The sequence below is a fragment of the Petromyzon marinus genome, chromosome 20 (genome assembly GCF_048934315.1).
Source record: "Petromyzon marinus isolate PM22_M1 ecotype Great Lakes invasive population chromosome 20, UKy_Petmar_22M1.pri1.0, whole genome shotgun sequence".
NCBI classification, from domain to species: Eukaryota; Metazoa; Chordata; class Hyperoartia; order Petromyzontiformes; family Petromyzontidae; genus Petromyzon; species Petromyzon marinus.
This window is the reverse complement of record NC_133686.1, coordinates 75,491-101,230: the sequence shown is the minus strand read 5'-3', so window position 1 is coordinate 101,230 and position 25,740 is coordinate 75,491. Positions and strand designations below refer to the sequence as shown.

Genomic DNA, 25,740 nt, shown 5'->3' with positions numbered 1-25,740 from the left:
TGACTTTACCGAAAGAACCAAAGAGTATGGATTCATGCAGTCACGAAAGCTTCAAATCATAAATATACATTCTTCTGTTTTCCACTTGTGTCCTATCAACATAAGTTAGTCAACCGATGTACGAAATGTTAATACAGAAAACAAATACATCAGTAAATGAGGCTTCAATTATTATATTCCAAAAGGGAGATATGCTTTTAAGAATAATAGACACATTAGCCTCATATCACAAGTGTATAATTGTTAAGGTTATATTTAAATGTTTAAAGTACACTTAGACATTAATGTAGTTTGTAGGCAACATAAGTTGGCAGGTCCTCACAAAAACAACACAGGATTATACCTATAAGTAAGATGTACACGGTGGGATGGTAATCCACAACTTGTCCAAAGTTGAAATTTTATTGACCATTGCTCACACAAGTGCACGTGAAAAATACCATCTTACAGAAAACACCTGCAGTACGCACAGAATTAAACAAAAATTGTGCTGCAGTAGTGACTCAGATCTGTTTGAACATAATTACAGGAGCCTAGTAAAATATAAGAAATGATTCTGACATTTAAAAAAATGCATTATGGTTATTATGCATAAGGCTCAGTTAAAGTTGAAACTTATTATGACAGATTCAAGATTGATCAAGATTAAGGAAGTAATTGGACAAGCTATGACACCTTTCTAACATCAAGGTCCAAACGCAGCAACATGTTCCAGCTTGGAAAATCTAGCAGCATGAGGCCGGTGCTGGCCTTTTACTGGAATCAGAAGGGCTGCTTCTGTATGAAGTGTGAAAACATCGTGTAGGCTGCACGGGGGTTGTCCGTGGGCACCATGTGGCCTGCACCCTGGGGTAGACATTCACACACGCGCCGAGCGTTAATCTGCAGAGTGACATGGATGTATGGTATTCCAATGCAGAGCTCAGTGAGCGTGCACCGTCAGTGATGCAATGGTGCGAGACAACCACGCACTCTAGATAAGTAAGCTGCACCTATTTTCACAACATGCACTTTCCTTGTACAAGTGTAAATACTCCCTCACATATAAAGCAGCTGGGTTTCAGATGAGGCCATATGTCATTATATTTCACCCTAACGGCTTCCAATTATACTGACAGGACACAGGTCAGTCTGACAACAAAGTACTGTGTTTTGCACATCCCTTCAGTTTGTTAACATTCACTTTACAAGACACCTTGCACCAAGGCTGCCGCTAGCATCTACGAGTTCATGACTGGAACCCTGTGAGGCTCCAAATGATGCTTACATTGTCATCACAATGCACGCTGAGGGTAATTCACGGCAACTAATTCTAAAATGCACCCATGTCTTGTGCTTTGAGTTCTTTGTTATTTTATGCTCGTCTTTCAGAGCCAGGTGACAGCGGCTTAATGAGCAGTGTGGAGGGCCCTGAGACCACCAATGAGTTTTGTCAGGGGGCACTCTTCAACAATATGCAACTTAAAAGAATTGGGTTTTTCCCCTTTTTTCTGGCACCAAAACTGAAACCTTTTTACAAGGATTCATGTCTGCATTAAACACAATACCTGCAATACCTGCAGTCAAAATGCAAACAAAAAAACATACTATGATAATATATGCATTGTCCTTGAAACTGATTGGTCCACACCAAGGGACGGCTTTCTTGAGCCTCGACCCAATTGGTGCTCGACCAGATGACGCCATTTTGACTGCAGGTATTGTGGTTAATGCAGACATGAATCCTTGTAAAAAGGTTTCAGTTTTGTTGCCAGAAAAAAGGGGAAAACCCTATTGTTATATTTTGGTACTGGCAAAGGAGGTCTAATGAAATATGCAACTTGGTCTATCGCCAACTACATCCACAGAGTGGGTTGTCGTCGTGTTGGCCCCAGATGTGGAGATTGGTTGCACATGCCCAGTACGGAACCTCTTGAGCAGGGCCCATGCCTGGAATGGCAGGTCAAAGCCAGGAAGGTGAATGTTGGGGTCAGCGACGAGGCAGTGGTTCTTAATGTCTTGGGTGGACCAATCCTCAAGCCACCTTGGTACCACTGACAAGACCCGGTGCGGCACGTTGGTCCACACGTGGTGCCTCAATGACAAGCGGGCTCGTCGGTGGTTGAAAATGTTCAGGTGTAGCTTGTATCTGCACGAATCTTCTCCAACATTGGCGACTGCCACTTCATGACAAATGTGAGGGGAAGCCGATGTTGCGCAGCGCCGGCAGCCAAGGCAGTGGGGTGGGCTGTAGTGTCCTTGTGGTTAAATGTGGTTGGATGTCAACCATATTTGTGAGTGACGACTAACACCAGACTGGTGCACAAGACTCGGCGGTAGCAGAGCAAAGGGCGACAGCAGTTGTGTGAAGTGTCTGTGTGCCTGCACCCCAGGTTAAGCTGGCCAGTTTGCCGAAGGGGTTCTTATTGTCACATTGGCTTCCGTCTTCTTCAGGTGGTCTTGGAATGTGAGAGACCTGTCTAATGTCATGCCGAGGTATACTGGAAGAGTCTCATGTTTCAGGCACTGCCTGGTTTAGGAGCATGTTTAATTCACGGCTGCGCTGGCATTGTGAAAATGAAACACGCTCGACACTGTTTTGCATCACCCTCGGTTAAGGGTGCAATCTGCTTCAGCATTCTGCCAGTTTGTCCATGTCGATCTTCAAGACATTCTCAAGTTCTGAGCATGTGTATGCCAGTGTGCCACGTCAGATGTCGTTGGCATAGATCAACTTTCATGACTACGTGGGTGGAAAGTCATTGGTGGAGAGGTTCAACAGAGCGCGAGCATGTAGCCCTGTGGTAGGCTGCTGACTTGCCATTTCCACGTTATTACTCTTCCCCATATGTATCCTGAACCGCTTGTCTTGAAGTAGCAGATCAATGGTGTCCACTGCCCACCTTGGCAAGACTCTGCATATTTTAGCCAGGCCAGTGTGCCAGACCATGTAGGTAGCTGTCAGGTCGATAAATACATCTCCTGTTTTCAGTTTTTTTCTGGAAGCCGTGATCGATGACTGTTGTCAGTGTCAGGACTAGGTCGCAAGTACTACATCCTCTTGAAATCAGCCTGCTCCACATGGAAATTATTTTCCACTTCTGGGGATATGCGCTGAAGTACAAAATGCTGCAGAATTTTACGCACACAGCCAGAAATGATATTTGGCGATATAGTGCCCAATTGTGTAGGTCTTTTCCTAGTTTTTGACATCCGCTCGATCCTTGGTAGCCTTCTTTCGTTGGGCACCCATGTGATCCAATGAACCAACCACTGGTGAGCACGAGGTGCAAGATGTTTTATAACTTCCATTGAAATGTTGTCATAGCCTGTGGTTGTGCCAGATTTTAGAATGCACAGTACCTTGTCTAGTTCCGTGATTGTGAAAAGTTCCAGATGGATCTGATTGGGGCTTCTCAAGTTGTAGTGTTGTTATTTATTGTGAGGCTGCCGTTTAACAAGCTTCTCCATTGAGGCCCTTGCTACACCTAGCAAGTAGTAGGCAACTTTGTTTCGAATTACCAAGATAATGGCTTGGAGCTGGTGCTTGCTGAGCTGTGCCAAGACACCATTCAGGTTCCAGTACCCAGAATGAGTGCTTTGAGGGTAATGTTTTTAAACTCTACTATGGGATGTGGCGCACACTAGACAGTCATTTACGACTGTGACATTTATGAGGGATGCCTCTGCATCACACATTGTTTAGAGGTTACACTTTGCACCCTGTAATTTCCTAGTACAATATCTCTGTACATGTGCAAACAATGCACAAACACCACACTGCATAGACCACAAGTTTCCCACATGAAAGGGCTTTTGATAGGGCAGTCACACGATGGGGTGGCTGGGAGAGTACCTTGACGGTGAGCAAGGCAAGGTTGGAGAACTCCTTGACAAAACCGGCGATTTGGCTGCTGCCATCCTCAAACAGCCACGGCCGCCTCTCCACTGCCACCTGCACACACCGATGTAGCCTGGTGTTCAGTGAATCTGCACACCGCTCCGGAGACGCAGCTCCACACCTCACACAAACTGTTCTTGCACCATCATCCATACTGCAAGGAATCGCTTGAATTAATGAGCACTTCAGAATACTTTTTTTTATGAGAATGTACTCTAGCCGTAACAGTTGCAGGTGTTGTACAAATTACTTTTAATTAAAGATTTTAGAAAGTTGAGACTGGCAGCATATTTTAGCGTCTGGAAAAACCATTCCATGTTACAGCAGCTCTGCGTCTTCAGGTTGTTCTTGAAGGGACAGTTAAAGTGCTATAATTTTTGGACCGAAGAGCATACTTCCTATGAATCACTGTATTTGTTTGCACTGGAATCTAATAGGTGCCTCCCATTAGATACAAACTCAAGCAAGAGGTACTTTCCTTTTACCCATGTTCTTAGTCCCGTGAGCTATGCCAAACCCAGATGCCAGCAGAAGGTATCCAATATTTGCTTCCCACCCCTGACCACAAACAAGATGGCATCACCCCCACTGTCTGGCCCTTTCCCTGCTGTTTTATCATGGAAGACAGTTTGAAGTGTCGTTTCATGCAAACTAGTCTGGCATCATAGCCCCCCCTCAAAGTACATTACTTTCAAATAGCCACCGTATTGGCAGTGATGAGCATTTGCCTTGGCATGCGGCAACACAGGGCAGTGTGTTTATGGCCTACGGCACTGGGGCCTCCTGCTTTCTGTGACATAATCAGAGACCAAAACGAGGGCATTACATCCACGAACATAGGAAAGTCAAACAACGCAGTCACAATGTGAACAAAGCTGTCAACACCCACAGGAATGTTACAATAACACAGTATCGTGTTAAACAAGTCTATGTGTATGTATAAAATGTACAGCATTACAATGTGTACTTAGACACATCATCATCATCATCCCACTATACATTCCACATGTCAAACTTGCAGAAGTAATCTTCCCTTCACAGTATGAAAGAGGAAGCTTCTGGACCAAATGGGATACCTGTGGAAATCATGAAAAGAGTTGAGACCAGCTTTGGATCAAAATTATTGGACATATTTACTCAATGTTTAAACAGAGATGAAATTACATTAACTGTGGAATGATGCCTCTATCATTATTTTTTTCAAAAATAAAAAATACCGATTTTAAGAATGACATTTTGGCCTCATTCCACATACGTAAATTGTTTTGACAATTTAGAGGTCAACCAATCACATACAGAAAAGCTGCATTACCACTGATCACAACCATATTCTAGAAAACACAAATTAATATCAAACACTATTATACTTGGCTTCTGCAGACAATTAAACAGCAAGTGATTCAATGGTAACTGATGCAGTCATCCCGGGCCTCACAAACCAAGGCCTGAATACACAAATAGAAAATATCAAACTATTTGTAACGTGACTTTACCGAAAGAACCAAGAAGAGGACAGGGAAAGTTTGTTGGAGTGCTTTTGGAAAACGTAAGTGAATAATGCAAAGCAATATACCAATGTGCCGAAATAAGTATAGCGTTAAACAGTGCATGGTGCCTGGCATGATTTGTGGATTGAAACATGGACACTGAGAAAGACAGTGTAACAAAAACTGAATGTACACAAAGGGTAGAGAGATGCACGTTGGAATTGCACTTGAAGTTTGAAAGAGGAACATGAATCAGAGACTACGTAAAACATCATATTGCCTTTAAAGAAGGGTAATCTGGATTGAGCAGAATACGGCGCTATAGGCATGATGGCTGATGGACACGGCTGGTGACAGCATGGAAACTAAACGAGGAAACAAGCCCCGCAGTATGGCCACCACGGAGATGCAGCGATAAGACCAAGATGGGGTTGCACTGAAAGGCCATTAGGGATGGTCCTAATGTGGGGATGCCTTCATGCAGCCGTGGATTGACCATGGCCATTGATGATACATTTTAGTGTAGTAAAGTTAGCCAGTTGTTATTAAATTGTACTTTAAAAACCCCACTCCTGCACTTTCACTTACTCGTACTGAAATGACAACGTGCAGTCAGAAGGAATGGTGGAAGAGTGCACAGCAGAGAGCGATAGGCGGCATTACACAGTGCATGCTGGGATTAAGCATTGCTGCAAGAGCCTCTTACGACTGTCCATCATGAGCTGTGATGTCCTGCAGAAGCAGATCATTAGTGCGTCTGTCCCCGTGAAATCCACACACTCATGAGCCCGCTCACAGACACTAATCCCACTGCGCACGGGTTCGCTCACTCCACAGCGCCAGCACTGACTGACAGCCAGCGTCTCTTGTTACGGGTTCACAAGCAGCACGACACGACGTGGTGCAGAAACAAGGGACTGGGAGCGTGCGGCGGAGCGACCGCCCTCGTGCTGCACGTCTCCCAACTCCTGACTGACCCCCCCGAAATCCATTTCAACAAACACAGCTGTGTAAAGCCCTGTGATCGGTGGGAGTACGGAAAGTAGGAGGTCATCACGAGGTCAAATCACCATCTCTTGAACCACTAAAGTGGCTTTCTGACCCTCTGGCCGGTGAGGCCGTAACGACAGTCTAGACGGTGGATTAAGCCAAGAGGCTGCCGCCATTATGTGCTTTAGGTACAAGGGTATCTGAAAGCGGGGCTGCGATAGAACAGGTGGGAGGGTGTGTGGGTGGCCACAAGGCAGCCAGCGGCCAGGAGCAAACTCATTAGTGAATATGGCTTTGACTTGGTGACCTGACCTCAACAGGTTGGGTGTTTTGGAAATGAAGGTAATGTAATTTCTGACAGATAAATCTGTGTCGCACAACGCACTAGAACAACCCCTTCCCCCTGCACAAGTTATTTAGAGGATGAAGAACTTCAGTGCTGAGTGGTGCACAAAAGGGAACCATAATTACAAACACCACGACATCGTCACGTGTGTATGTGACTCTTAGTATATATTTATGTGCATACGTGTGTCAGTGTATTTTATGTGCACACGTGTGTCTGTGTATTTTATGTGATTCTTATTATGTGTGTGCATACGTGTGTCTGTGTATTTTATGTGCACACGTGTGTCTGTGTATTTTATGTGACTCTTAGTATGTGTGTGCATACGTGTGTCTGTGTATTTTATGTGCACACGTGTGTCTGTGTATTTTGTGCACACGTGTGTCTGTGTATTTTATGTGCACACGTGTGTCTGTGTATTTTATGTGCACACATGTGTCTGTGTATTTTATGTGAGTCTTAGTATATGTGTGTGCATACGTGTGTCTGTGTATTTTATGTGAGTCTTAGTATATATGTGACTCTTAGTATATGTGTGTACATACGTGTATCTGTGTATTTTATGTGCACACGTGTGTCTGTGTATTTTATGTGACTCTTAGTATATGTGTGTGCATACGTGTCTGTATTTTATGTGACTCTTAGTATATTTGTGTGCATACGTGTCTGTATTTTATGTGACTCTTAGTATATTTATGTGCATACGTGTGTCTGTGTATTTTATGTGACTCTTAGTATATATGTGTATACGTGTGTCTGTGTATTTTATGTGAGTGGTGGAGTGATCAGCACTTTATGTTTGTCACGGAAACCTTGCGTTGTGATTCCCCTGCCAGTCGCAACATCGGTGGCAAAGTGAAATCCGAACTTGTTCCTGGACCTTCCCTAGGTTGACTTAGCCATAAATTGAGCAGAGTGTAATAATCAGATTTGCTGTTCAAACCACTATCTTGTGTGTTGTACCTGGTTTAATAGGTGCTCGCTAATAGTTTTTGCCCAAAAACTAAGAGGCTATATTGAATATTTATCATTGAAATAGTCCAATTAATGAAAATGCGTGAGGTAAGGTTGAGAATTGAGATCCTGGTTGGAAGTTAATAAAACCCATCATCCCTCCAGGGACGATAACATGAGGAATGTTGCTGGCCAGCTTTGAGTAGGATTTACGACATTAGGCACTACAGGTGTCCCCCGATTTATGAAAGGGATGTATTCTTCAAAAACCACGCGTCAAACGAAATTTCGTGAATCGGAACAGCTTTTCCCATTAATTTAACACAAAATTAGGGATATGTTTCAGACACCCATTCCGACTCTACTTCAAAACCTAAAAATAGACACCACCTATAACACTTTTCACAACACGAAAATAAAGAACAGAAATATTAAAACGATTGAATGATGATTAATAAAACTAAAATAATTAACCTTCTCAGGGAACTCGCCAAAAGATCAGCATGTTTGAATAACTAGAAAGGTGATGTGGAGGCGTTACTGTTGCACTGTAGGGACACCGTGACGCTGTCGAGGATGGATGATGCTTCTTGTTTGATCTCATGGCGCATGCTGTGGGAAATTTCGTTAACTGAACATTTGTGAAACGAAGGATGCCTGTACCACTAAAGTACACGGTATGCCTATACCAGCGGTCGCCAAATTGCATCTCCCAAGCTGCATGTGGCTCTAATCTACCATATGCAGCTCTATCGAAGGGACATAATGTAGAATGTACCATCACAGGAGCAAATAATAATGAATTAAAGTTGGATGAGTGGTATCATATAATATTATATATACACTTGGCTCTGCAGAACTCATGGGTTTTTTTGGCTCTTGGTCTGTTACAGGTTGGCTACCCCTGGCCTATGCTGTACACGATAGCCACCTTAACGTGAGTACAAATGCAATGACGTGGCTATGCTTCCAAGGATGTGACTGTGGGTACACACCAGCATTACTATGGGTTAACGAACATGAATGGCTGTACCGATATGACGACTGCAATTGAACTAAATGTTCAGCTGTGAGGCCTAATGCTACACAAACATCACGACGCGACACAGCATGTCGTGCAGTGTGCGTCGCGTGCTATGCTCCATGGGGGTCGTCCCACATGCTGCTGTGTGGCGTGTCACTACCTTCTGCTGCAGCGACTCCACAAACCACTCCTCCCCCAGGAAGTTGCAGGCCATGTCCACGTCCCCATTGTAGAGCAGGATCCGGTATTTCTGTCAGACATTACCACCCCAGTCATGTGGAAATGATCGAGACTCATAAACGTTGCAGGTATTAAGAATTACCTTCTAATTATTGTCTATGGCCATTTTTTTACCACAAATCAATTAACAAACAACACACTTTCATCCCATGTATCTCTCTTCAAATTAAAACTCAAAGTATCTTCTCAACACATCTCATTAGCCACATGGCCAATGGATCAGTTTCAATACTCGGCATCTCATCAGCAGTCAGGCTTGCTTGAACCAATGTTGGTAAATTGTCAGATGTTTATAGGCAATGATGCTCCCTGGGTTTTAGTTTTATGAAAAAATATAACACAACATCATCAGAAGTGTTGTGGAGAATATAACTAGACAAGACAACTTTCTTCCTTCCCATATCTGTCCCTGCAACATATAAAAATAAAAGCATTTTTACACACTTGTCGTCATAAACAATTATAAATATGAGAATAAGTTTTCCACTTTTTTCTGGCAACAAAACAGGTGTTAAGATGTTAAAACACCAAACTGAAACCTTTTACAAGGAATCATGTCTGCATTAACCACAACACTTGTGGTCAGAATGCCAACAAAAAACACTGATAATATATGCATTGTCTTTGAAACTGATTGATCCACTCCAGAGACGGCTTTCTTTCGAGCCTCATCTCAAAACGGTGTTAGACCAGAGGACACCAAAAGGTGATAGGGTGAAATAGTCTTGTTCGGCCTCAATGAGCCCCAGATTCACAAGTGAATGAAGATACGGTCTTAGGCCCTCACGATTCCCACATGCCAATGCTCTAGGGCCCCCACCCATTTCCTCCCTCCCCTCTACAAGAGGCTGCTGCTGTACCAGGGCTCCGAGCAGCTTGAGGTAGTGGTCCTTCATGCTCGTGTAGGTGGACTGATAGTGCGAGCCAACTTCTGCACTGGAAGAACAAAGAACATTCACACATTCTTGAGCTCTTCACTCCTTAAATTTCGATTTAAAGCTTTCGTGACTGCAGGGATTCATATTATTGGTTCTTTCGGTAAAGTCATGGAGAAGGGAAATAATAAAAAATAAACAACACAAGCAATCATCATCAGGTGTGAAAATCACAGCACCTGATGATGATTGCTTGTGTTGCAATCGAAACGTCCTGAGAATTGTATTGTTTTATTTTTATTATTTCCCTTCTACGTGACTTTACCAAAAGAACCAAGAACACTCGTCACTCCTGTTGAACACTTCTTACAAATAGCATTTGTGCACAATGACACAGAATACCGCATATTCAAAGAAAGCGTGTTCATGGGGTTTGGGCCAGGCAGTAGTTTGATGCCAAATTTCATGTCAATAACCTGAGAAGGTTGTCACATTTACAAATATTCGTATGTGCCAATGTATTTGCGAAGAAAAAATATATATTTTAAGTTAAAAGGACAAATTATGTTAAATTTGGAAAATATAACAAGTTACATGTATTCTATTTTCAGTATATTACACGTATAAAGTCTAAATGTTAATATTGTATACAAACGCACTTAAAACTGAACGTGGTTTCCTATTCAAATGAGCAGAGGTGGTGCTCATCTCCCAATTACAGCCCTGAGCCAAGGGTGGAAATTCCATATTTATGACGGGGGCAAGGCTATCCACAGGAAAATCACTGTTGGCTTCCCCACAAGTGGTACTCATTTGATCGACCCCAGAGGGATGGCAGGCAGTGTCATCCCCCAAGATTTTAACTCGCAACCTTTCAATTACAAACCACACTTACACGCACAGGTGTGTGTCAGGTATGTGTACACACACACGCATGGGTATGTGTACGCACACACACATGGGTATGTGTACACACAGACAGCGCTCAGAGTGAACGTGATGGCAGGCGGTGTCGCCGGCACGCTGGCGACAGACGGCTTTACCGCCGCTATCTCTGCAGCCATCAGTGCTGCGAGCACTGCTTTGGTGTTTGGTTCCATTTATGTGCACGGCACCGGGAGGGTGTTTAGCAAGGGCGTCTGTACGGTGGTGGGAGGAACGCTTCACACACGACGGCCTCCCATCACAATTGGACCTGTGAACCCAAGTGGAAACGATGGGAATGAAAGGCTCAGGTGAGGAGGCGAAATAGGGCCGTTTGGGGAGTCGCCGTGACAAAGACACCTGTCCTCGAGACCTCTGCAGAGCCACACAAGCTACGTCACGGTCTTCCAATGTCCACATGTGGGATAGAGTGGACAGTGTGTCAACAAACACCTGCACGTGAACTACCCAGACAATGAACCGCAATTTAAAACATTTACATCCGTGTTTTCTCGCATGAACGATTACTGGGATTTCTGAAGAAACGGGGCGGGTGACTCCCACCGCGACTCACTGCGCCTAACTCACAGAACTCGTCCGACCAGAAGTGGGGAACATCATTTTGTCATTTTGGCAGAGCGAGGGACATCTTCCTGCACAGCGTGGGCAGGGCAAAGCGTCGCAAACTGCCATGCCTCCCTATATTAGAAATCTAACTTCATACAAGATGATAGTCTAGATGTGAATAGGTTGGCTCAGTCCATCATTGCCCTGATAGATAATGAGTACCACTCTGGAGATATGTCAACAGTGGTTGTCCTATGCATAAACGTCATATTTTATTTCCGGAATATGTATTTATAATGGAGGAATCCGATTAGCTATAAAGCTCTTTCACAGATGTTAAGTAGAGGTAGGTCAATGTTACAAAAACAAGCCATACAAAAAACACAATACGAGTGCAAATTACTTTAAAAAATATGTACAAATAAAAGTACCAATTTTTTTTATTACCAGGTGAAGCCCACTGAGCCGTTAGCGTCTTTTTCAGAAGTAACCTGGCCACAAATGAAAGCTCAACAAAATAGCTTATCATGTGGAAATTTATAGCCACAAAATAATCCTGCTATAGAAATGTGGAATTTTGACTGCCGACTCAAGGCCGTAAAAAGGAGATGAACACTGCCTCAGTGCTCATTTGTGCAGGAAATCAGTTTTGTTAATTGGTAGAAATTATTTTGTTTAACGTTTTTATAATGGAGATAATCTCATAGAGGTTTAGCCTACAGTGGGCCTGCATGGTGTCACATTGCGAGTGGCTCGGATGCTGTGGAAGTACATGCTGTGCAGCACACACAGCTGCGAATCACGCAGGGCTGTGCAGCACACACGGCATGCAGGGCGAAGCACACATTGTGCACAGTACCTGCATATCTCCCAGGTTGGAACGCCCGAGGGGATGTGCAGCGCACGCCGCACGTAGTCGTCGTTGAGGTAGGCGGCCATGTTGCTGGAGTTGACGCAGGGTGGGTCTAGACGCACCGGGCCACGCCGGCTGTGCAACTTCCACAGCGCCTGTGGGAGAGCGCAAGTATTAGCTCCCCACTCAGCCGTGAGCCCAGAGCAGATGTTCCCCTTGTTGGTACCACTTGAGACGCCATATCATCACTGGTTCCAATTTGTTTACGGGGTCAATAACAGTGGATTACAGGATAACCACTCTCATATAAGCACACAACTTTATCTATCTGTGATGAACGCTGCACTTTCCGTCGATTTCATGCAGGGGGCGCTGCAAACCTACGCGCCCCCTGCATGAACGACGGAGGCACAGGGACAGACGTTCGATTACATTGGAACTGATCTGCAGATGGCGGTCTTCTCGCATGGCCAGCTCTATGTCGCCTTATCTCGATCCCGATAATACGTTTGTAAACTCCCCTCCCCCCCCGTGTTAGGTGCTCTATCAGCACTTTATGCTAATTCCTTTGTCAAAGCGTTTGGTTTCCTCCCACACAGCTTAAAGGATGCGACCTAGCTTGATTTTCTTAATTACAATGCTGTCTTCGTGACAGCACGGTCCCTTCACCTGATGAAGGCCACTTGTGTTGTGGCCGAAACGTCGTGATTTTTGTTTTATTTTTTACCTACGTGACTTTACCGAATGGAACCAAAGAGTATGGATCCTTGCAGTCACGAAAGCTTCAAATCTAGAACATATCTGGCAGTTAGGCAGCATTGGTTTAATTAAGCAAATCTGATTGGTGATGACCCACTGAATGTCACAACCCATCCATAGTTTTCTTCTGTTGAAGCAATACTGCTAATTAAAGGCACTCCTAGAAGGCCGTATGGTCAATGGGTTGTGTAATACAAAAACATTATATGGAGGGACAGATGTGGGAAGGTGTATTGTCCGTTAATTCTGGAACACAGCAATTTGCAGCTCTTCCGGTTGCATTGCTTCCCCTTTGCTTCCCACGCAAGTACAGCACGACCGCGACAGGCATACCTCGACATGCAAGTGCTGGAATTTGTGTTGACTGAAAAGAAAACGATGGTACCATGGCAAAGCCCACTCTGTCGACCGCCTGTTGCAGATAGGTGAGACGATATGCAGGGAGATCAAGACGAGCACACAACAGGATTAGGGTTTATTAAAGCATTGTGGTCCCACATATTTCCCTACACAAAATGCAACCGTCCGCTATTGCGATGGAAAGTGTGCGTGTGCCTGCAGCGTTCAATGGGTTCAAGATGGCTGGTCACTACTCCAGCGGTTCCCAACCGGTGCACCGCAAGGCCATGAAAAATGCTCAGTGGAACCGTTGTAGATCCTATGATTTTCCCCCCCCAAAAGTACCACATTTTTTACTTCCCGTTGCACAAATATGTATATTTACAATTTAAGACGGCGCTACAAATTATTCACTTTCTCATAAAACATTTGCAGTACTTTGAGCAGTTTTAATGTTATTGGTGCGCGGCATCCACACATTTGTTTTGAGCAGTGACCGTGACAGTGCGCAGTCCGGAGGGGGTTAGGAACTACTGCAATAATCGATCAAATAACAATGCTGCCATAAACGAGGAACGGCACTTACGTGGCAGGAGGGGGCACGCCCCCGGCACAGGGCGCGTACAGGTTGTAGATGTTCAGTCCGATCCCCCCAACCACCACAGATACTTTCTCTACCTGCAGCAGCATCAGAAGCAGATACATCACTTGCCTGGGCAGCACACCTCGCCCAGCCACGCGCACGCACGCAAGCAAAGCCCTGACAATTCACGGCAGTTGCAACAGCACAGCTATGGAGGGGGATTAAACCAAGGTGATCTTGTGTGCGATGGATTACAATATCTCTTCCTGTATTTGTGCGCAATACTGTGGGTAGGTGTCTCACCAGCTTGGAGCACTGCGGGTCACCAGGGCTAAAGAAGTTGCACTTGCCTTCCGAGCAGCAGTGCTGCTGCAGATTCACCCACAAGCTAGGGAGTAGGAAGGAGGAAGCATTCACCTTGGACTTTAGATTCATCACTTAAGTCTATACAGCAAATAAATGGGAATGAACGGGGTGTCTCCATGTCGAGTTCAATAAAGAGGCATATGGTCATTACAGACTGTAGGGCTACTCAGGCTGTGTAACTGCAAACCTTTCCATCTGCCGAGAAACACAACTCCCCCCACCCCCACACTGGATTGGAGGGGTCGCAGGGCAGTAGAGACAAACCAGGCCCTCTCTGCTGCGATCACTCCATCAGCTCCGGTGCCAAGAATTTAATTTTCCCAGAGTTTGTGTCAAACGTCACTACGACATTAAGCAAAGCTATTTCATTCGAAAATAAATAAATAAATTCAAATGTTTCTTTGATGTCAGTACTTACAGAAACTAAAAAAATAAATTGAAACATGCCTGGGCAGCTAATTAGGATATCTCTTAATCCAGGCCATTCCCATGGACTGTGGACTGATGGTGATTTCTGAGCTTAGGGCCGGCTCGTGTGGCTAGCACTCCCAGGAATGCCCTTACCTTAACCCCTAATTCTAACCTTAATCTCTAACCCACTATACCGAGTCCCTAATGACTGACCCCTAACACTAGCCCAAAATACCTTACCTTAAACCAACGAACCATCATGACACCCCAAGTACAATGTGCTGGGTGACGGTATAAATTTGGGCACTGTGACACGTTCAGAATATGTATCGTTCAAATTGCTATCACCATTTTTTCGGAGATGTTACTGTACATTGGTTCAAAATATGTCGTAACTGTTGTTCACTATTCATGGCATCCAGCCAGGTGTCTCAGCAGAAGAGTGAGAGGCTCGTAATCGGAAGGTTGCGAGTTTAAATCCTAGTTGGGAATTTGGCTCAGGCCATCATTCATTTAGGATCAATAAAATACGAACCGCTTTGTGGATATACTCGATCCCAAAAGAGGAATTAAACATTTCCACCACTGGCACAGGGTTCTAAACAGGAGATGAGCATCAACTAAATGCTCTTTTGGGCAGTAAATCACTTAAGACTTTTTTTGGATTATTTATGAAAGTTTTCATTTAAAAAATAAAATAAACACCTTCAAAATATAGTTGATTGCGAGAGCTGCTTCAAGATGAATACTGTGGAATATAAAGCGATTTATCTACTTCGTTCACTGAAGGTGATGTCATCCACAATTTGCGTGAATAACCACGGAGCCACTACAGAAACCACACGTTACCCTCAGGGGCCATATTGCCCGTGAATGCTATTTATTAAACTCAAATCGCTAACATCTGAAAATCTTAACAAGCCAATGATTTGAGTGCATTGAAAGTGTTGGTTTATTGATGGGATTCCATCAGGCGCGGGTGGTCGGTTTCCTTGACCCAGCAACCTCTCCCGCACCCCTCTCACTTCACATGCAATGGCATGAGCAGCAGGGGGTGTAAGTGGAGGAATGTGACACGGCTCCATAATCGCTGCAACGGAGGTGAGGGCATCACCTCCGTTGCACAGTAGAAGTCACCTACGGGCAACGTAGGTGACTTCTACTGTGAAGCAGTGGGGAAAGGGGGTGGGAGCGATGAGTGTGGGGGAGTGAGGGGTGAATGGGAACAAAGGAAGGAGGGAATGTTGGGAGCTTGGAAGCAACAGATTCTAAGAGGCACTTACTCCTCCCCGATCAGTCCGTGGTAGTAGGCAAAATAAACGATGGAATTGTCGTTGATTTCAAAGCTGGAAAGGGCATTTCCCACCGCCATTCCCTGCCAGACACACAAAGCACACACAGTACACACCATGCCATGTACACACAGCAAACACCTCACACACCATGCGACAAACACACCACCACAGCACCTTCCTAATCAGAAATATCTCAAAACTCTCATTATCGACCTAAGTCAGCCACGCCAGGTGCTATTCACTACACCAAACAACTCTCCGCAATCTAGAGAAGACAGGTCGACTATGCATCATGAGAAGACAGAACTATGACGATTGTAATAATTCACGTGCCAATTGCATGCGAGTTGGTCTCTTGTGAAGTGAGTAACTTTGTCAGGTGGTGCCACTTTGTTATAATTTATTTTGAGATAGACTCAAACAGAGGCCCACAGATTCGTGATTGTGGAGTAAGCATGAGTGAATGTGGAGTGAGTATGAATGATTGAGTAGGTAGTGTGGGTGTGTAGTGAGTGATTCTGTAGTGAGCGATTATGCAGTGAGTGTAAATATTGTGTAGTAATTGAGTGATTGTGTAGGGAGTGTGAGTGATGGTGTAGTGAACGATTACACAGCGAGTGTAAATAATTGTGCAGTGAGTGCGAGTGATTGTGTAGTGAGTGATTATGTAGCGAGTGTGTAGTGAGTGGCTGAGTTGTAAGCAGTCATGTTAAAGACAGTCATAGACAACGCCCCTGTGGAGATGGCGGCCTTTCAAGCAATGGCCACTGCCATTATCACAGACGCGGGGCTCCGGGGAAATGTCGTGCGTAAGCGGCGCAGTGGACGTGGGGCAAAGCGAGGTAGAGGACGGTGAGCATTGCGCTACAAAACGATCCAATTCAGGGATGCCGGCGGCAGGAATGGCAGCCAAGTCTGGCAGCCGGGACAGGCGTAGGCGCAGGATGGCAGAAGCCAGGGCAGAAGGTTGGGTGGGGGAGAGATTACGCTTCTAAATAGACTGGTAACAAATGCCAGCACTGTATACGCACTCTGTGATGTGAATTCCAGATCTCGGCCATCTCTCTCGTCTATATTTGAAAATGTTTTTTTGGGGGTCTCTCACAATGATAGTAAAGCGCTGCGGAGTGTCACACGCTAAAAGGCGAGCGTGCCGGGCTCCACAGGGAGGGGAGAGGGAGGGCGGCTGGGAGCCTGGCTCCAGCGTTATCCACCCGGCGCCGAAACGTGGGCCGAGACCGCGGGGGTGGTACGCAGCACCACTTTGCCCGGCCACCCGTGCTATCGCACCAGTGAGAGCTCGACGGCGATATGGAGCCAGAGCCTGGGTAATCTTTCTTCTCTGCTTGCACCGTAGCATGGAGCCATGGGCTGCATTGACATGAACACGGAAACGTGATAATAGAAACTGCACACTAAATGAGGCTGTTTTGTGCACTGAACACAAATGGAGTGCGTATTGAACTGATGGTGCTGAGGCCAATTAGAGCAATGGGCTATTGTAAAGAACATTTTTCAGCCCTGGGGTCAATGCATACAACAAAGTGGGTATAATATTCCCTGAGCTTGAGTTTAAATCAGGGTCACTCAAGGGAAATGTTCACTTGAGGTGTTGAATGAATCTGGCCACTGGTCCTTCCCAACAGGTCCTGCATCGTGCCTGCTATATATGGCTTCACAGTATATTAAAGCATAAAAGAAAAGTGTATAGTGTGGTTTGAGTGTATTCTTCTTTCAAGAAATAGAGTTCAAAGAATACTGCTCACGTATTTTCAAACAATGCCTTAAAAGAAAAACATGCATGATCAGCAACATTTTCCCAGCTCGTTGCCTATTATATATACTGCGTCTTCCATTTATGACAGTGCTATTGATGAACGTGTTGACCTTTTGGTTATTTGACCTCATGCACCACTGCAACTGGAGAATCACAAACTGAATGTGCACACACATTGGGTAATTCATCGTCACAGCCACTGGACAGGCACCTCGGATGTCAACATCTATCGCGTATGCAGCACCAATGTCACACAGCACAGCACTGATTGATGGGCCCGCAGCAACACCATGCAATGTGAATTATTTAGAACTGCAAGCATCTCTTCCAAAATGACATTTACAACATTTAAAATGGAGAAAACACGCATTCTTATACAAACAACACTGTAGACATGTGCGGCAAGTGAAGTGAAGCAAGGGAGCACATAGATCACGCACGAAGAGGAATGCAGAAGTGTGATGTGAAAATAATTGAAAGCTCTGTTTCGGTTAATCAACTCTAGAATGTATCTGGTATCTGATGTGATGAGATTTGTATCCACGAGGCCCTTGTTTAAACGCCTCAGCAACTCAAAGCGCCTAACATTTTCATCTCAACCATTCTGATGTCCTGCTGTCGTCTAGCCACGGGAACTCCAGTGGCAGCTGTCCCCTTTCGATACAAGCCCTAACTAGCAACTAAGCAGAAAGGCCTCCAATGCCCCAGACTCCTTGCATCACGTGCCCCTTTGCCCTGTGCCCTCTGACCCCAGCATGTGCACACCCTCACCTTGAGGTTGATGCTGGGATCCTCCATGACGCGCACGGCGAGGGTGGGAAGGTAGAAGCCCGCGTAGCTCTCCCCTGTCAGGTACAAGTCGTGTTTGCTCCACTCTGGGAACTTTGCAAAAAAGCTCTTCAGCGCCAGGTAGTTGTCCATGGACACCTGTGAGCAGGGAGCAGAGGACGACGCCGACAGGGGCTATGGAACGAGTCAGAAAAGCCTTCGAGTGTGCTGGGAGACACTGCGCTATTGTTACTGGATTTAACTGAACCTGCTATACCTTGTTTTTTAAATTTATTTGTTCATGCAGGTAAGAAATAATCAGCCTTAAGTTGTTTTACAAGAATGAAACCGTGGAGGACCTTGGAGAAAAAAAGAAAACTACAGCGAATAAATCGTAACATTGTAGACAATGAGTAGCAAACACGTTTGGAGGAAAACAACATTAAAGTCATGAGCCACTCAGGTAAAACTGGCAGCAGATAGCACAGAAATATAATACAGCAACTTGCAAAGGGTTCCCCCTCAGCACACGTGCGAGAAAATTAAAAGGTAAAAGTGTTGAGCAAATATGATGGAGTGGTGACGTTAGTATGATAGTGTTGAAAATATAGATTTTGAGTGACATATAACACAATATAAATGTGGATTGTTGATATTGAGTGATGTGTGATGCTGTTTCGCTGTTAAATGTTAAAACCATTGATTGTAAATACTGAGGCAGAGTGAGAAAAGCATAATTGGTAGATCGATCGTGGGTGGTGTCAGGACAAGACCTGGTCATCGCTGGTCGTGTAGTTCTTGTCGGCCGCGTAGGAGAAGCCCACTCCGGCTGGGGCCTCAAGGTAGAGCACACTGGAGATCTGGACAAAGGAGAGCACGGGTACAAAATGTGAGTTCCTTCCCAACATTGGGTTTGTTTGCTGGTGGACTACGTGTGTGCGCGTGTGTGAGCGAGTCGCTGCGGTGCCGACGTCAGAAGCGGACGGCGTCGTGGCCCCGAGCTCGGCGTTGGGCTCCGCTCACCTTGTTCCAGGCGTACGGGTTGTAGAGCAGAGACACCCCATCAGGTTGTACCTGCCAATCACATGCACCATGTGCACAACTGTGAATGGGGTGGTACCTTATCATAGATTTACTGTCTTATAAATTACAATTTTTCACCTGGATAATGCCTTGCGATGGAACATTTTGTTTGCAGGGGTGTAAATTGATGAGTACATTGCAAAAATAGAATGACACGTACACAACCAATGAATCTGTAACTTGTTCAGTTTGCATACATTTACAAACGAATTCAGATGTGCAAACTGCCGTTACATGTATACTATTCTTCAGCTGTAATTATTGTAAATGTTGCGGGATTATGTTCAACAAGTTGAGACTGGCGGCATAATGAAATATGTCTGGGAGATCGTTCTGTGTTGAAGCAGCTCTACATCTCAGAGCGCTGGTTTGCCTCTTTATGCTGAACATAGTTGAATTGTTATGATTCTGGGATCCGAGGGCATAGTTATTGTTGGAGTAAAATGACAGTTGTTTTGCGTTAATTAAGGAGGGGCATTTAAATGTATACATGTGTAAATAATTACTTCCCATTTTCTAGCACCAGACCACTCAGGAAAGTCTGACTATAGCAGCAGCTGCCTGTGGTGTCATACCAGGTAGGGTCCGTGTTCTGCCAACAGTCCCTCCATGGAGCTACAGCCGGGGCCTCCATTCAGCCACAGAACCAGGGGGTCCTTGGAGGGGTTACTCTGAGACTCCACAAACCTCGGACACACATGCACACACGTAACTATACATACCTGCATGCACATGGGCACGGAAGCACTGGTGTACCACAAGAAGTCGCTATTTGCCATCAAGCAATTGTGACGTCACGCCAGCACTTGTAGGCTACATGCACTTTGATACGATGTGAAATGTTGAAGGCTCACTGGCAGCAAGTCATAGGGCAAGCCCATGTGTAATAATTTGACTGAGATGACTGGCACCACGTGTGCTTCCCACTGTGTCAACTGGTTAAACGCCATGTACACACGCACACACGAGCACAGATGCCGGAAGTGAGACCCGAGCGAGACTGCATCGTGAATGAGGAGCCACTGGTGTGCTTCCACCTCAGCTGTCGCATGTTAATGCTGACATGGTCCTCACACGTGCACAGCGATAACTGAAGCATGGAAACTGCACCCTCTGACTCGGCGATGCGGGTTTTCGTTTTCATTGACATGTTCAAAGTTTTTTTTCCAAATAGGATTTGAACTCACAACCTTCCGATTGCGGGCCTGCGTGATGAGTGATTGTTAGTCGCTCACCAGTAGTGCAGGTGCAGGGTGAATGAGTGATAGTTACTCGCTCACTAGTAGTGCAGGTGCAGGGTGAATGAGTGATTGTTAGTCGCTCACCAGTAATGCAGGTACAGGGTGAATGAGTGATTGTTACTCGCTCACCAGTAATGCAGGTGCAGGGTGAATGAGTGCTTGTTAGTCGCTCACCAGTAGTGCAGGTGCAGGGTGAATGAATGATTGTTACTCGCACACCAGCAGTGCAGGTGCAGGGTGAATGAGTGATTGTTAGTCGCTCACCAGTAGTGCAGGTGCAGGGTGAATGAGTGATTGTTAGTCGCTCACCAGTAGTGCAGGTGCAGGGTGAATGAGTGATTGTTAGTCGCTCACCAGTAGTGCAGGTGCAGGGTGAATACGTGATTGTTACTTGCTCACTAGTAGTGCAGGTGCAGGGTGAATGAGTGATTGTTAGTCGCTCACCAGTAGTGCAGGTGCAGGGTGAATGAGTGATTGTTAGTCACTCACCAGTAGTGCAGGGTGAATAAGTGATTGTTACTCGCTCACCAGTAGTGCAGGGTGAATGAGTGATTGTTAGTCGCTCACCAGTAGTGCAGGTGCAGGGTGAATGAGTGATTGTTAGTCGCTCACCAGTAATGCAGGTACAGGGTGAATGAGTGATTGTTACTCGCTCACCAGTAATGCAGGTGCAGGGTGAATGAGTGCTTGTTAGTCGCTCACCAGTAGTGCAGGTGCAGGGTGAATGAATGATTGTTACTCGCACACCAGCAGTGCAGGTGCAGGGTGAATGAGTGATTGTTAGTCGCTCACCAGTAGTGCAGGTGCAGGGTGAATGAGTGATTGTTAGTCGCTCACCAGTAGTGCAGGTGCAGGGTGAATGAGTGATTGTTAGTCGCTCACCAGTAGTGCAGGTGCAGGGTGAATACGTGATTGTTACTTGCTCACTAGTAGTGCAGGTGCAGGGTGAATGAGTGATTGTTAGTCGCTCACCAGTAGTGCAGGTGCAGGGTGAATGAGTGATTGTTAGTCACTCACCAGTAGTGCAGGGTGAATAAGTGATTGTTACTCGCTCACCAGTAGTGCAGGGTGAATGAGTGATTGTTAGTCGCTCACCAGTAGTGCAGGTGCAGGGTGAATGAGTGATTGTTAGTCGCTCACCAGTAATGCAGGTACAGGGTGAATGAGTGATTGTTACTCGCTCACCAGTAATGCAGGTGCAGGGTGAATGAGTGCTTGTTAGTCGCTCACCAGTAGTGCAGGTGCAGGGTGAATGAGTGATTGTTAGTCGCTCACCAGTAGTGCAGGTGCAGGGTGAATGAGTGATTGTTAGTCGCTCACCAGTAGTGCAGGTGCAGGGTGAATGAGTGATTGTTAGTCGCTCACCAGTAGTGCAGGTGCAGGGTGAATAAGTGATTGTTACTCGCTCACCAGTAGTGCAAGTGCAGGGTGAATGAGTGATTGATAGTCGCTCACCAGTAGTGCAGGTGCAGGGTGAATGAGTGATTGTTACTCGCTCACTAGTAGTGCAGGTACAGGGTGAATAAGTGATTGTTACTCGCTCACCAGTAGTGCAGGTGCAGGGTGAATGAGTGATTGTTAGTCGCTCACCAGTAGTGCAGGTGCAGGGTGAATGAGTGATTGTTAGTCACTCACCAGTAGTGCAGGTGCAGGGTGAATAAGTGATTGTTACTCGCTCACCAGTAGTGCAGGGTGAATGAGTGATTGTTAGTCGCTCACCAGTCGTGCAGGTGCAGGGTGAATGAGTGGTTGTTAGTCGCTCACCAGTAGTGCAGGTGCAAGGTGAATGAGTGATTGTTAGTCACTCACCAGTAGTGCAGGTGCAAGGTGAATAAGTGATTGTTACTCGCTCACCAGTAGTGCAGGGTGAATGAGTGATTGTTAGTCGCTCACCAGTAGTGCAGGTGCAGGGTGAATGAGTGATTGTTAGTCGCTCACCAGTAGTGCAGGTGCAGGGTGAATGAGTGATTGTTAGTCACTCACCAGTAGTGCAGGTGCAGGGTGAATAAGTGATTGTTACTCGCTCACCAGTAGTGCAGGTGCAGGGTGAATGAGTGATTGTTAGTCGCTCACCAGTAGTGCAGGTGCAGGGTGAATGAGTGATTGTTACTCGCTCACCAGTAGTGCAGGTGCTGTGTGAATAAGTGATTGTTACTCGCTCACCAGTAGTGCAGGTGCAGGGTGAATGAGTTATTGTTACTCGCTCAACAGTAGTGCAAGTGCAGGGTGAATAAGTGATTGTTACTCGCTCACCAGTAGTGCAGGGTGAATGAGTGATTGTTACTCGCTCACCAGTAGTGCAGGTGCAGGGTGAATGCGTGAATGTTACTCGCTCACCAGTAATGCAGGTGCAGGGTGAATGAGTGATTGTTAGTCGCTCACCAGTAATGCAGGTGCAGGGTGAATGAGTGATTGTTACTCGCTCACCAGTAGTGCAGGGTGAATGAGTGATTGTTAGTCGCTCACCAGTAGTGCAGGTGCAGGGTGAATGAGTGATTGTTAGTCGCTCACCAGTAATGCAGGTACAGGGTGAATGAGTGATTGTTACTCGCTCACCAGTAATGCAGGTGCAGGGTGAATGAGTGATTGTTAGTCGCTCACCAGTAGCACAGGGTGAATGAGTGATTGTTAGTCGCTCACCAGTAGTGCAGGTGCAGGGTGAATGAGTGATTGTTAGTCGCTCACCAGTAGTGCAGGTGCAGGGTGAATGAGTGATTGTTAGTCGCTCACCAGTAGTGCAAGTGCAGGGTGAATGAGTGATTTTAGTCACTCACCAGTAGTGCAGGGTGAATGAGTGATTGTTAGTCGCTCACCAGTAGTGCAGGGTGAATGAGTGATTGTTAGTCGCTCACCAGTAGTGCAGGTGCAGGGTGAATGAGTGATTGTTAGTCGCTCACCAGTAGTGCAGGTGCAGGGTGAATGAGTGATTGTTAGTCGCTCACCAGTAGTGCAGGTGCAGGGTGAATGAGTGATTGTTAGTCGCTCACCAGTAGTGCAGGTGCAGGGTGAATGAGTGATTGTTAGTCGCTCACCAGTAGTGCAGGTGCAGGGTGAATGAGTGATTGTTAGTCGCTCACCAGTAGTGCAGGTGCAGGGTGAATGAGTGATTGTTAGTCGCTCACCAGTAGTGCAGGTGCAGGGTGAATGAGTGATTGTTAGTCGCTCACCAGTAGTGCAGGTGCAGGGTGAATGAGTGATTGTTAGTCGCTCACCAGTAGTGCAGGTGCAGGGTGAATGAGTGATTGTTAGTCGCTCACCAGTAGTGCAGGTGCAGGGTGAATGAGTGATTGTTAGTCGCTCACCAGTAGTGCAGGTGCAGGGTGAATGAGTGATTGTTAGTCGCTCACCAGTCGTGCAGGTGCAGGGTGAATGAGTGATTGTTACTCGCTCACCAGTAGTGCAGGTGCAGGGTGAATGAGTGATTGTTAGTCACTCACCAGTAGTGCAGGTGCAGGGTGAATGAGTGATTGTTAGTCGCTCACCAGTAGTGCAGGCGCTTCGTGCCGGACGCGTCGAGGTAGCCCGAGTAGTGGCGGAAGGCCGGCTGCTTGGCCAGGCCGGGCAGGTAGGAGATCTCATCCTCCACAGGCGCCGCCAGCACCAGCACGCCCGCACCCCCCAGCAGGAGCAGCAGTAGCAACATCGTCATCCTATTGACAAGGGCACGACTGTCACACGCGGAGAAAGCGCGGGGCTCCGTGTTATTTCGTGGCGACTCACGCACTGCCTGCTGGTTCACTCTGGCATTCTCCAATAATTCACAAGACTCCGCCAGCGATATCATCTTTCCGCCAGAGATCTGGCGTCAGACGTGGTTAGGGGCCTTCCATCGAGTACGTACGCATGGAGGGGGGAGGGGGGTTAACCAAAATGCGTTCGATTGCGTATGGGGGGTCTACTGACTACGCAAAGCAAATGGGGGGGGAGGGTATGAAGCCTCGATAATAATTGGCCTACATTGGCCTTCAAATGAGTTAGATAGTCCGGCGGTGGACTATCTGTTTGCTTAAACACATTAATATTAATTGTTAATCCTTGATCGTTTCTGCGTGGATTAAATATCGGCCGTTCTATAGGAAACAGGGGGGGGGGGGTGCGTCAGGCGAACCTACGCAGGTGGGGGGGGGGGTAAAAAGTCCGCGTGAGTACAGGGAGGGGGTGAGGGGTCAAGTTGACAGATTTTTGCGTACCTACTAAATGGATGGCCCCTGAGTACAGGAAAGTCCGCACTCCAAGGACTAGGCTGCCGAGTGTTCATGGTTGCCTGGTGTTGTTGACCACAGGGTGCCGTCTCTGCACGGACCCAGAGAGCCCAAGCTCCGAAGCTCGTAGCCCTAACCCCAACTTCCCTAACCCATTCCCGAAGCCCACAGCTCTAGCCCTAGTCCCACACAACACTAGGCCGCTCGTGCCGCCCGCTGTAGCAGCACGCCGCGTGTAGCCCCAGTGGATCCCAGCACACAACACGGCCGAGCGGTACACAGCGACAGACGACGTCGCGCAAGGCGCCGCAGCACGGCGTCTCCGAGCAACAGGCGCTGCCCTCGCACCTGAAGCAGTAGCAGCCAGAGAGTCGCCGGGTCCACAGTGGAAGCCGGGGCAGCAGCGGCCCCAGTCAGCTGATCTGCGGTCACGTGATATGAGCCACACGCGAGTCAGCTGATCTGCGGTCACGTGATATGAGCCACACGCGAGTCAGCTGATTTACCGAGCGATAGTCGCTCTGCGTTCACGCCTGGTGATTGATGCGTCACCTCAACAGTGGGCGGCTGTGATTGTCACTCTGTGTGTGTGAGGGTCACTCTGTGTGAGGGTCACTCTGTGTGTGTGAGGGTCACTCTGTTTGAGGGTCACTCTATGTGTGAGGGTCACTCTGTGTGTGTGAGGGTCACTCTGTGTGAGGGTCACTCTATGTGTGAGGGTCACTCTGTGTGTGTGAGGGTCACTCTGTGTGAGGGTCACTCTATGTGTGAGGGTC

General features: G+C 46.5%; 1 protein-coding gene across 3 annotated transcripts; it reads right to left on the bottom strand.

Moving 5' to 3' along the window:
* Nucleotides 1-369: 369 nt before the first annotated feature.
* LOC116944295 (lysosomal protective protein) lies at nucleotides 370-25,413 on the bottom strand. Of its 3 annotated transcripts, none has more exons than XM_076068206.1 (15): nucleotides 25,313-25,413; nucleotides 24,245-24,412; nucleotides 20,097-20,208; nucleotides 19,462-19,512; nucleotides 19,212-19,298; nucleotides 18,442-18,597; nucleotides 15,882-15,973; nucleotides 14,125-14,209; nucleotides 13,825-13,916; nucleotides 13,233-13,311; nucleotides 12,147-12,295; nucleotides 9,782-9,857; nucleotides 8,842-8,931; nucleotides 3,836-3,934; nucleotides 370-846 (listed from the first exon to the last, which is right to left on the bottom strand). In XM_076068206.1, the coding sequence occupies exons 2-15, from the start codon at nucleotides 24,409-24,411 to the stop codon at nucleotides 763-765; spliced, it is 1,419 nt and encodes a 472-aa protein (XP_075924321.1). In that variant the 5' UTR covers nucleotide 24,412; nucleotides 25,313-25,413; the 3' UTR covers nucleotides 370-762. The 3 variants fall into 3 exon arrangements, with proteins under 3 accessions (XP_075924321.1, XP_075924322.1, XP_075924320.1); XM_076068207.1 differs by having other exon boundaries at nucleotides 24,245-24,430; nucleotides 25,313-25,403; XM_076068205.1 differs by lacking the exon at nucleotides 25,313-25,413 and adding an exon at nucleotides 24,953-25,103.
* Nucleotides 25,414-25,740: the final 327 nt, after the last annotated feature.

Bases quoted from the DNA above. Each gene is read 5' to 3' on its own strand.
- LOC116944295 (XM_076068205.1), bottom strand. From the start codon at position 25,020: ATGAACACTCGGCAGCCTAGTCCTTGGAGTGCGGACTTTCCTGTACTC. The intron at 14,210-15,881 runs GTAAGTGCCTCT...CCTACTCCCTAG, and splicing joins CACGGACTGATCGGGGAGGA to CTTGTGGGTGAATCTGCAGC. The intron at 9,858-12,146 runs GTACTGTGCACA...TTGTTCTTCCAG, and splicing joins CCAACCTGGGAGATATGCAG to TGCAGAAGTTGGCTCGCACT.